General features: G+C 40.7%; 1 protein-coding gene across 1 annotated transcript in view; it reads left to right on the forward strand.

Moving 5' to 3' along the window:
- LOC132833511 (segment polarity protein dishevelled homolog DVL-1-like) overlaps window positions 1-12,402 on the forward strand; it is a 127,593-nt gene that overhangs the window by 92,111 nt on the left and 23,080 nt on the right. Inside the window, exon 5 of the mRNA XM_060851851.1 lies at window positions 8,171-8,303. Coding sequence (XP_060707834.1) covers window positions 8,171-8,303 — 133 coding nt within the window. The remainder of the gene's footprint in view (window positions 1-8,170; window positions 8,304-12,402) is intronic.

The raw sequence follows: 12,402 nt of genomic DNA on the forward strand, positions 1-12,402 counted from the left end.
AAAATTGAATTCTTGAGAGCTGTTAATGTAAATCAGATTTTATGAACTGAAACAATGCAAAATGCCATTTTTATCCACTTGGGTTTGAAGGAAGGTCTTCACTCTCTTTGAATGGCACAGTGATTCTTCTGTCATGTGAGGAATGCAACAGCAGGTGTTTTATTATGAACTATTTTAAAATGCAGAAAGAAATTCTTAAAACCAAGGAAAAGAAGTTTGGGTAGGAACTGATATTGAGGAAATGTCTGGATTGAAGGTTAATTAAAGGCGCCATTCTTTTATCAGACTGCAGTTTTCACAGTTCATTTGCATCTTTCACAGAATGTAGGTATCACTAGCAGTGCCAGCATTTATGCCATCAACAAATGGTGGTGAGCTGCCTGCTTGAACTGCTGTAGTTCTTGTGGTGAGGCACACCTGCATTGCTATGAGGGAGGGAGTTCCAAGATTTTCATCCAGCAGCAGTGAAGAAATAGCAATATATTTTCAAGTCAGGTTGGCTTGTGAATGGAAAGGACCCTGGAGTTGATAGTCAGCATTTTTGTGCCAGATACCCTTGTTCTCTAAATTGTAAGAGTTATGGTTTTGAAAGGTGTAGTCCTAGCAGTTTTGGCAAGTTGCTGGCAGTGCATCTTGTAGCTGGTAGCACCATTGCACATAGTGATAACAGTGAAAGGGTAAATGTTTCAACTTGCTAATTGCAACCAACCAACTAACTTTTCAGTCAGTGATTACACTAAGAAATATGAAGGGATTTAGCCTGGAATAGTGCATCAAGTGAGCTGCAATCAGGTTGGGAAGGGCTGCTGTCTAAAATTAATCAAGCAACATCATGTGTTACCATCTTCCAGAGTGATATGATGATCCAGGAATGGCCTGGTCTCTTTAATATGCATGCAGATATTCATCATTCCAAAGAACGCAGAACTAAATAGCACAGGTTTAGGCCCTTCCATACCAAAACTGTCTTCACTTACAGGATCTGTATCCCTCCATTCCCTTCCTGTTCATGTATTGGTCCAGGTGTTTCTTGAGTGCTGCTATTGTGTCTGCTTTCACCACCTCTCCTGGCAGCACGTTCCAGGCAGTCACCACCCTTTGTGAAAAAGTTGCCTCACACATCTCTTTTCAACCCACCCCCCCAGCCTGTATCCCTAGTAATTGGCCCATCTGATCTTATTGAGAAAGGCAATATTACATAAGTGTTGCTCCGTCACAGTGGGGAGTATTAAGGGAGTTGGAGGTGCCTTTTTTTTGGATTAAACATTATACTGAGGCCCTGTCTGTGTTCTTGGGTTGACATTAAAAAAAAACAAGTCTGTTTTCTGAGCAAATCCCAGGTTCAGTTCCTCATCTGTACTGAATTAGATAATTGAAGCTGGTCCTCCTACCCCCGTATGACTGAGGGGAAAATCCCTCTGGATTCCATCTGCTCATTGGTGATTTTCTGCAGGAAAGTGTATTAATGCAGGGATTGGTTAAAGAGAGGGTCAAACTTCAGTATGATGTCTTGATTTTGGAATAGTCTGCCTGTTCTCAACTTAAAACCTCGCACAGAAAAATGCACTATTGACGAGAGTCAGCTCCATCAGGAAAGGATGGAATCTGAACCTAGTAAACTGATTTCCTTGTGAAAGTCAGCACTGCAGGAAAGAAGCAGAAAAAAATTGAGCAATATAAAAAGTAAAATTTTGAAATCAAAACAACACAAATTAGAATATGACCTTGGAATAAACAAAAAAAAGGCAGTGGCAGGGAGGGGGTTAACTCCAAGGCTGGGGAGAATGGTACCCGTTGATATAAAATGGTGCTTCAGTTTCGGTTGCCGCTCAATCGGTCCTTCATAATAATAAGGTGCCTGAGGCAGGCATTGACGGTCTACAGAAGGGGGAAGAGAGAGAGGGAGGCGGGGAGGGGGGATAATTTGCATGTGCTGTTGCTATTGGATTCTTGTCGACTGTTGCGACTACCCCTCACTGCCTGAAAAACAGAAGATCTCTGTCAGTGGAATAGTTTCATTGTATCACAGGTACATAAGCTGCTGCAGACACAGTTCTGTATACTGTTTAAATTAGCATGCTTAACTCTTGCTCGCATCTCTGGGAAGTTGCTGTGCTTCTTTACAGTAAGTAATTTATGACCTAATCTAGGGTGTTTCAATGACTGTTCCAATTCAATGTTTCTGTGTTAATATTATTAGCTATTAAAATGTGCTCATTAGTAGGTATTTTGTTGCCAGACTCTGTACCTGTGCACAGCTAGCCTTTATGGCCTCTGTTGCTCCCAAAATTAGTGGTTTTCTGCATAACTTAAGCAGAACCCTACTGTTAAAGTGTCAATTGTTGATCGATTCACTATATCACTGCTGTTCCTGGGACTCGGCAGAGTATGTTAAGAGTCAATTTTCTGCATCCAGCTACAGATGTGGGGGGATTATTTAAAGTGAATTATTAAGACACAAATTTGAAATCTTTCACTGAGCTTCTGACTGGCTCTGACACTACTCCTGTGCCAGCCATTGCCTCTGGCTGATGACACATCAGCTGGATGTCAAAGAACTTCAAGATTGGCCACTATCATGTTCTACCACTGAATCAATGGGTAATTTTATTTTGATAATGTAGCATTTACAAACTGTCCACTGATAAAAACAAAAATCTGAGGGGAAGGCAAGAGGAAATTGCTGAATGATTGCAGACACTGAGTAGGATGCAATGTTGAATTATATTTTCATACAACAAAGAAGTCGGGTTACTACCAATTCACACATTTACCAGATAATCACCAACTCCCTAGTTACCTAGAATCTCACTGCTCAGTATCACCTTTATTAAGTATACCAGCATTGCTATCTGTCAGTAGTAATACAGGTTAATGCAATGTAAGATCAAATGAATTAGCTGCAGGTATGCAAAAAAAACTTCTATGATGGTCAAACTCAATCATTCTCATTTCTAAAGAGAAATATGTTCAACTCCTAGAAGTTGGGTTTTGGCAGCAAACTGTTGCTCAGATGCATTGGCACAGTGTGACTTGCATGCCTCCTCCACATATGTGAACACCAGGGGAGGGAGTAGGTATCAGGCTACCTGGCCTACCATTTCCTTTACGTCTTCAGCCCCCATTACTTGGCTGATTTTGAGGTTGCAGTCGATGTGGGGTTGACCTCCATTTAACCCAAATCACAAATTGTTTTCACTTTCATTCTTGTGGATAGTTTGATACTTTGTGTAAGGTAATCTTCCTGGCATTGTGCAACATGTGCCATTAGAACTGCATCCCAGTAGCTGGGAGCATTATCTCACCACATAGTGTGATACTGTGTCACATAGACCAGCAAGCTTCCAGCTATCATTCCACCAGTCAGCTAAGGGAGTACTTTGATGCTACAATTGATCTCAGAGTCCCTGGATTAGAAAGGGGTAAATCAGCTAGGGCTACTGCTGTCAAATACACCCCAATCTGTCAGCATGTTTTTGTGAGCGTTCTACTTTGTTGCGTAAGAGGGGCAAGTTCCAATTCAGTGATGTACGCAAGGTGAGTTATAGATGCAGAGTGTAGAAATAATGATGTAACTTTCCCACAGATTGTGGCTGTCACCATTCAAGGGCCAGCATACATCTACGGTGTGGTAAATGATGCCCAACGGAATCTTTCAAAGGAACAGCAGATTTATCATTTTTCCCTGAAGTAGCCTTGGATTTGCTGTGGATCTGTTTTGCCTTCTGTCCCAGTAGAATATTTCTGTATTGTGCGTATGGGAATACAGGTGACCTATCGCTTCAAGGATTACGCCACACTTGGAACAGGAGGACTGTAGCTCCCTCGTTTGCTTGGTACAAGGACAAGTTGTGATACCAGCAATGGTTACGTCTAGGTTCTTGCAGTGCTTTGGAAGAAACAGACAGAGACCAGATTCTACACAATGCTCTTCTCAACTGAATCGGTGCCTCCAATCTGGACGCTCGCTATTGAAACCACTGCAGCCATTGCGATGCTTTCCTGAGCCACCACCCCGGGTTTATCAGTGTAGGTATAAAATGGCTGAAGAAATATATGGCATCAACCATGACGCACTCTAGAGTGGATCCTGTCTAAATTTTACACGAGTGAACCAGCTATTTGCAGTCAGCATCAACTGGAGCAAGGGGGGATGGATTGGTCCATTGTTATCCTAGTTGTATTCCTTTATTCAATTATTGCAAAACAAGCAAAGCTGTATTTATATTTGAACAATTTGCAATCTGTCCAACCTCTAAAGATGAAAAATATGAAATACCTCACAAAGTGATACAGAGCCCCATTTCCAAATCCTCCACACTTAGCTTAATTCCATTCCTCCACTCTTCACTCACCCTTGCCTGTTCCCTTGTCCTGGCCTCTTCCCTCAACCTTGCCCCATCCCACTTCGACCTACTCTCACCTTAATCCTTTTCCCATTCATGCCTCAATCTCATTTTACCCCAACCAAATCTCAAGTTAATGTATCCCAGCCTCCCTCCTTGTCACTAAGTCAGCTGGCTTCTGCAAGCTGACCTGAATTTCCTGTTCCACACCCTGCTCTGATTTCCTCTCTAGCAGACACTGACTTACTGAGTACAACTTCACAGGCTTCATTTGCTTTACCATCAGTGTCAACTTCATACATGATGTGTATAGAGTGAGGTGTCACTATTAAGTAATAATAACTGAACCATGTACTGTCTTCAAATGGCTAATTTCTTTCTCCTTCCTAACCTCATGGTGCTGAGGTCAATGACTGTGACCCTGGAGCTAATTTATTCTACTCAAAGTGGGGATGGAACTGAATATTTTGCGGTCTGTCAGTCTAAGTTACAAAGATATCAGGGAGGTGAGAAACCTGTGAATTTACTAATGCTTGACTCTAGCTTCAATAAACATTGGAGTCCCTTATATGTTCAGTGTTCAAGCCCTTCATAAAGAAGAGAGATTATAAGCAATTGTCACTGGTCAGTTTTAATTAGGTGGCAATATATACTTCAGTGTGGAATCAATATGAATTGCAGCAGTCATAGCCACTGAGGTTTATTCTCGCCACCTGTCTAAATTGGAGTGGGCAGACAGTGGGAAACTTAAGAATATTTGCTCTGTTGATGGAAAAAAAACTGCTTATATCCGAGCAGGATTGGCAAGTTAGTTCTGTTTTAAAGAGACAGCCTTTCTTGATATTAATTATGGAGACATTATTTGGCTTCATATGTCTGTACCACTGCCAACTTTGCTCTGAATCTAAAATAGGCTAATGTAAATGAAGATCATGCTATCACAGGGAGTACAGACAAATCATGTTGTGCATTCAAAGGAAATCTAAATAAACTCATGATGGAGGAAGAAGTAGAAGGCTATGCAAGTGCAGCATAACCACTGGCATAGGTTAAATGAATAGTCTTTCTCAGTTATGTAAGTATAGTGTACTAGATTTTAGACATATCATGAGGCAGAAATGCAATCAGTGATATATGTTCTCAGGCTATCACCTGAACAGCCCTTTTGCACACACTAACTGATGGCTTCATGCCTAGGTATACCTAGATTGATGCCTGTGCAGATATTATGTTCTAGTTTGGGTACACTGGATATGATAACTGATGCCAGGGATGACACCAGTTCTGCCCTGTCTGGTGTGATACTGAGCCTAGCAGTACTGACAGACTGGGTATCACAGGAAATTTGTGCAGTTACTCAGCCTTCAGTCACATGGTTTGCAAAAACAGAATCCAGCAAAAGTGAAAACGATTGCCAATGGAGCCAAGAAGCATTTCATTCATTGGCTAAGTGACAACATTAGGGTGGTAAGAAAGCCAAGCTGTTGTGCTTTCTAAAATTTGAGGAAATGTCCCAAGTCCCACATTTCCCAGGTCTTCATTGACAAATTTCTTCTCCTGAGTACAAGAGATTTTTGGACCCTCATTCTCCATCCTTTCCGATACAATATTGGGTCCTTTTGTAGCAAAGTATGTGATTGGGCTTCCAGCAGTTTTTGAGACCAAGTCCCAGTAGAGTCCAGCCAGAGTGAGGATCTACTGGCACTCAGTGTGATAAGGTAGAGCATGTGACCATCACCATGGGAAACATTGACACCAGAGGTTAAGTGCCAGCTATGAGCAGAAATCCTGGTTAAAAAGAGAGGAGGGATCTGATGTGTTTGTTTCTGACACATTACTTCTTCCCATGATGCTGCTGTTCAGTACAGCTTCCCCATTACTCCCGTTCTCTCTTTCCTTGCTGTTGTTCTTATCCTTGTTCCCATTCCCCCTCTCACTGCTCAAACATTTATTTAGTGTGTACTTGAACCTTTATAATTCTCTGAATTGTCACCTCATGAGTTTTTGTCAGTCTTTGGAAAGATACAACTGCGTATGAGCTACTATATAGACAAACATAGATGAGTGTGAGCTGTTGCATTTTGGCAGCAGGAATATGAAAGTCACACATTCCTTGAAAAGTAAGTATCTAAATGGAACAGAAGGATAGACAAATCTTTGAAAATAGTGATCATGGTTAATAAATCCATTAAAACATATATAAATGCTAGAAATTATTTCTAGAGGTTTGAATTGAAAAACAGACAACTTATATTAAATGACTTGAATTTTAGTTTGACTATACTTGGAGTACTGTGACCAGTTTCTGTTCTTAATATTATTAAAAAGATATTACGACAGTGGAAAAGGTACAAAAACATTTGCTAGAATGAGACCAAAACTGAGAAGATGTAAGCAGGAAAGCCAAAAGAGAAGATTTTTTTTTCTGAGGTGTGACCAGAGAGGGGCCTTCATCGTTATGGAAGAGATTAATCGGTGCAAAGATGATGTTTCTGCCTGCAGGTTCGTCAGATCTAGGAGCCATCCCTATAAGACAATCTTATTAGGGAATTCAATGAAAGTTACTTTCTCTAAAGAATGGATCAAATGTTGCACTCAAAATCGCAGAAGAAAACTGGTCAGGCTTTCATTTCTGTGCCTCCTGTCCAAATAAGCAATTCACTAGTGCCATTCCCCTATCTTAATAGTCTAATGGCATATTGAATTCCATGATGATACCTGCCTGTATCACACTGTCCGGTAGCATATCCCATAACTGATTGGTCGTAGTGACTAGAGTGTATGGGGAATGTAGGTAAGCACATGAGGGAGAATATATTAGAAGAATGTCTTGGATCAAAATTAGATGGAAAAAGGTGAGAGGAGGCTTATGAGGAGTATAAACACTGTTTGGACCTTTGCACTTGTGTTGTATGTAGAAAAGGTCTATACTATAGACTGTATAATGAAAGCACCTTTTTTGTGGAAGGGTGGTTGTGGACCTGACCATTTCCCCTCCAAATATATGAAGAAGGTAGTCTAGTCTGTAACTACTCATTTTATAAGTAAGTGTAAGGCGTTGTGTTCCAGATGCAATTTGATTGGTCAAACTACCAGGTTTGAAACAAAATGCACTTTATTCATACACTATAATTAAAATACAGACAAAATGAAAAGAAAAGATTGGCTTAACTGTAACTATCAAAATGCTTAACAAAAAAAATATATTAATTACTACTAATTAATGTTCCAATAGAGTAACACCTCATATACACGCCCTTGGCAAAAGTTAATTCAGTAAAATAGATTATCTCTCATGTGATCCTAGCAGCAGGAACAGAACCAGAGCTTTTAACTGTAAACAGGGAGAGAAATAGGAGCTTCTACATCCAGCTTCCAGATCCCAGCAACTGTTACTGAAGGCTAAAACTAAAGAAAAGATCCTCGTTCTGTGGGTGTTTGACCCTCACCCATTCAGGCTGTTTCTAGAATTTTCAAAAAGAAAATCTAAGGCTTGCAAACTGTTTACTTTGCTGGCTTTGGAACAGATTGCTCAGCCACCTCTGTCTCAACCTTTCTTCATTTAAAAGAAACCAGGGCAAAATATAGCTCTTAAAGCCATACTACCATCACCCAGCATTTGTAGGGCCTTTGAGCATCTCCAATGATCTCATTTAGTCAATAGCTGGTAATGGGTGAAATACTCGATACTGATTAGCAGTCTACTCCTCTTGATGGACTTTTTGGATGTTATTTCACTGAAATGCTTGATACTGTCTTAGAATAAGTGAAAATTATTGATGGACATTATTGAGCCTACTAACATCATAGCACTTCTCCCACAGTTCCACGAGTAAATGGACATACTAAAACAGATCGGCATCGCAGTGCAGGTGGCTATGAGAGTGCTTCCACAGTGGTGAGCAGCGAGCTGGACTCGAGCAGCTTCATTGACTCAGATGATGACAACACCAGCAGGTAGGAGCAAAGGTGATGTAGGAGCATGTAACAAAACAAACAAAATATGTTATACGTCAGGTTAACAAGCAGTGCATCATACACATAAGAGGACAGATGATATGTTATTATAGATAGTAGCAAAGATGATGCATTGTATATCAGAATTAGAGGTTATACAATTTGCAGGGAGGAAACTGGGTGATATATCACCTGCCAGCCTTGCCTGTCTGATGAGGGCAGAATGAAGGTGATTACTTATATTTGTATCTTAGATGCTGATCTCCATGTCATGCTCTCTCCAGTTAGATTTGTCATTGGCCTCTGGTTTTACAGACCAAGTAACCCTTTTTGTGTCGTACCGAAATTTAATTGCAGATTCAGTTCTTCTATGACAAGAAGTACTTGAAGTATTGCAGACAGTAAGGTTACTCTGGTTACTTCAATAACCTCCTTGAACATGATTGTAACCATTGATAGATTATTATTCCTCCATGATCTTGCTGGAACCATTGAGGAGTTCAATATCCTTGCCTATCATCTCTCCTTGATTGTATTCTGGAACCATTTTTAATTCCTCCAAACCTCACTGTAACCCTAACCCCCTCCAACCAAGGTTTATTCATGTTTCTTACATAACCTCCAAACAATCTACTTTTGGATCCCTGCTCTTCACCGTGTACCTGCTGTCCCATTGGCAGCATCATGTTCAGACATGTCAGTTTCTTCATGTATGTAAACAACACTCACCTCTTTCTCTACACAAAATTTTCCTGATGTCTTCATGTCACTTGTTTTCAATCTGCTTCTACCACATCTGATTCTGAATCAATCATGAGTTGCTATTTTAAATATTGCAAAGATTGAAGCCATTGAGTTTAGCCTGACTATAAACTCTGTAAGCCATTTCCAATTCCATTTCCTTTCTGAACATGTGCTTACGTTTGTTTGAAACCTCAAATTCTAATTGACCCTGAACTTCTGTACCATCATAATCAACCACCTACTTCCACTTCTATAATGTTACTCATATCCATCTATACCTCAGTCTGTCTACTATGAAAGCCCTCATCCAAGTATTTGCCACCTCACACTCCTCTATTCCCCATTCCCATCTTGTCCCACCTTCTATCCACAATCCTCAATAAACTTCAGCTCATCCAATATTCTTGTTATCGGTGTCCTATCCTGTATTAAAACCAATGTGCTCATCTCTGCTGGGTCACACAGGCCTGTTGGCTCCTGGTCCCCAATTACCTTCAATTTAAAACTTTCCTATTTGGGTTAAATCCTTTCGCTATCCCCCTCATCCTATCTTTGTAATCTCCTCTGGCTCCAAATTCTCTTTCTCCTTCATTCTGGTTCTTTAACTCTACTATCTTGTGTATTTTCTTGTGTGTTGTCACCGGAGGGAGACTTGGTGACATAATGGTAATGCCACTGGACTGGTAACCCAGAATCCCAGGCTAATGTTCTACCATGGCAGAAGGTGAAATTTGAATTCAGTGAAATCTGGAATAAACAGCTGACTAATGATGACATGTAACCAGTGCTGATTATTGTAAAATGTCATCTGATTAATTTTATCTTGTCTGGCCAACATATGACTCCAGACCCACAGCAATGTGTTTAACTACCTTCTGTGCAATTAATGCTGCTCTGGTCAGCAATGCTCAGATGCCATCAATGAATGAATAATGAAAAAAAATTTGCCGACACTCTTCAACTCCACGTCTCTCTCCTCTTTTAAGATCCTCCTCAAACCCAACTGTTTGATCAGGTTTCAGTTTTTAAAATATTATCTCTGCATTGTCTTGGAAATTTTGTTAGAGATAATCTATGGTTGTATCATTGCTACTGTAAAAACACTTACTTTTAACAGAGAAACTGTAAATTATTTTGAGAAAAATCAGTGATGGTTACTTTGGAAGAATGAAAGTTAACCATGAGTTAACCAAAGGGCTGTCCTGGACTCATGGCTGGACAAAGCAATATTTCACGTTCAACCATTAAAACTTTACTTCTGTGTCTTGTAATGATATTGTGAAAAGATACCCTTTCTGCTCATTAGGTCACATGGTCACTACCTCTCAGATTCTGCCTGATTATGTTAAGTTTCATTTGTTCATCTCTTCACTTTGTTGGTTTTTTTTCCTCCCCTTCTCTGCTCAAGATGTTCACTTGAATTCAGGGCCTGGAGCTAATGACCCTATCCACTGATCAGAAAGTCAGAGGTAGCCCTGCCTTGTTATGGGGCTGATCTGATTTTATGTCTGGGTAGTTAGCTGCCTGCCTTTGGGGCCCTGAATTTTTAAGAGAATGGCAGAATATCATGACTGGTGTACCACAGGAATTGATGCTGGAACCTCAGGTCTTTTCAATTATCCTTCTAGGTGGACAAAGTCTTGGGTTTGAAAGATGCTGTCTACGAATCCTTGGTGGATTGTTGCAGTGCCTCTTGTAGATGGTACACAGTGCAGTCACAAGGTGTCAGTATTGCAGGGAGTGAATGTTGAAGGTGGTAGACTGGCTTCCAGCAAGCAGGCTGTTTTGTCCTGGATGATGTCAAGTTGCTTGAGTGTTGTTGAAACTGCACTCATCCAAGCAAGTGAAGAATGTTCCACGATGCTCTTGAACCTGTGCCTTCTAGATGGTGATCAGGCTTTGAGGATACAGGAGGTGGGATAGTCGCTGCAGAATTACTAGCATCTAATCTACTCTTAAAACCACAGTATTATATGGCTGATGTAGTTCAATTTCTTGTCAACTGTAACCCCTACATTTTTTTTATTGGTGGATTCAACATCAGGGAGAGATCTGATTCTCGTCTGTTGGAGAAGGTAGTTGCTTTGCACTTGTACTATACCTGTCACTTTCCAGCCCAAATTGAATCTTCTCTAGGCCATGCTTCATTTGTGCACAGACTGCTTCATTACTTGCAGAGGTGTGAATGGTGCTGATTATTGTGCTTTCATCATCAATGATCCCAATCGTTGACCTTATAATGAAGATAACATCTTTGCTGAAGCAGCTGAAGATTGTTGGACCTAGAACTCTACCCTGAGGAATTCCTGCACTGATATTCTGTGGCTGACAACCATTTTTTTGTAACTCCAGCAACTGGAGAATTTTCTTCCATAGACTTTAGATTTTCTAGGGCTCCTTGATTGCATACTCTGTCAAATGCTTTGCTGTCAATATCACCCTCTTTGCTTCTCTTGAGTTCAGCATTTGTCCATCTTTAAATCAAGGTGACAATGAGGTTAGGATCTCACAGAACCCAAAGTGAGGTGTCAGTGAACAGGTTATTGTTGAGTAACTACTGCTTGATTGTGCTGTTGACAACACCTCCCACCTTTGCTATTGATTGAGCATAGATCGATAGGGCAGTAATTGTCCAGGTTGGATTGTCCTGCCTTTTGTTAGAAATACTGGACATATTTGGACAATTTTTTGACACTGCTGGGAAATGCCAGTGTTGCAATTACACTGGAGTAGCTTGGTTAAAGCTTTTTCTAGAGCAAACTCTTCAGTACTATTACTAGGATGTTCTTAAGTGCCAAAGCCTTTACAATATTCACTGAGTTTAACCATTCTTAGACCATATGGAGTGAATTTAGTGAAGGCTGGCATCTGTGATACTAGGGACCTCAGGAGAAGGCTGAGATGGATTGTCCACTTGACACTTCTGACTTCAATTGGCTTACAAATGCTTTCTGAAGAAGGGCTTATGCCCGAAACATCGAATCTCCTGTTCCTTGGATGCTGCCTGACCTGCTGTGCTTTTCCAGCAACACATTTTCAGCTCTGATCTCCAGCATCTGCAGACCTCACTTTCTCCTTACAAATGCTTCAACCTTGTCTTTTGCTCTGATGAATTGACACATCATTGAGACTAGGAATACTTGGGGAACCCCCTCCTTAAGTGAGTTGTTTAATTGCTTGCCACCATTCACAATTGGATGTGGCAGGACTGCAGAACCTAGATCTGATGCGCTCGTTATGGAATCACGTGGCTCTGTCTATCACTTGCTGCTTCCTGTGTTGCATCTTCACCAGATTGACACCTTTTTAGGTATGCAAGGTGTTGCTCCTGGTGTATCCTCCTGCATTCTTCATT

The sequence above is a fragment of the Hemiscyllium ocellatum genome, chromosome 37 (genome assembly GCF_020745735.1).
Source record: "Hemiscyllium ocellatum isolate sHemOce1 chromosome 37, sHemOce1.pat.X.cur, whole genome shotgun sequence".
Lineage (NCBI taxonomy): Eukaryota > Metazoa > Chordata > Chondrichthyes > Orectolobiformes > Hemiscylliidae > Hemiscyllium > Hemiscyllium ocellatum.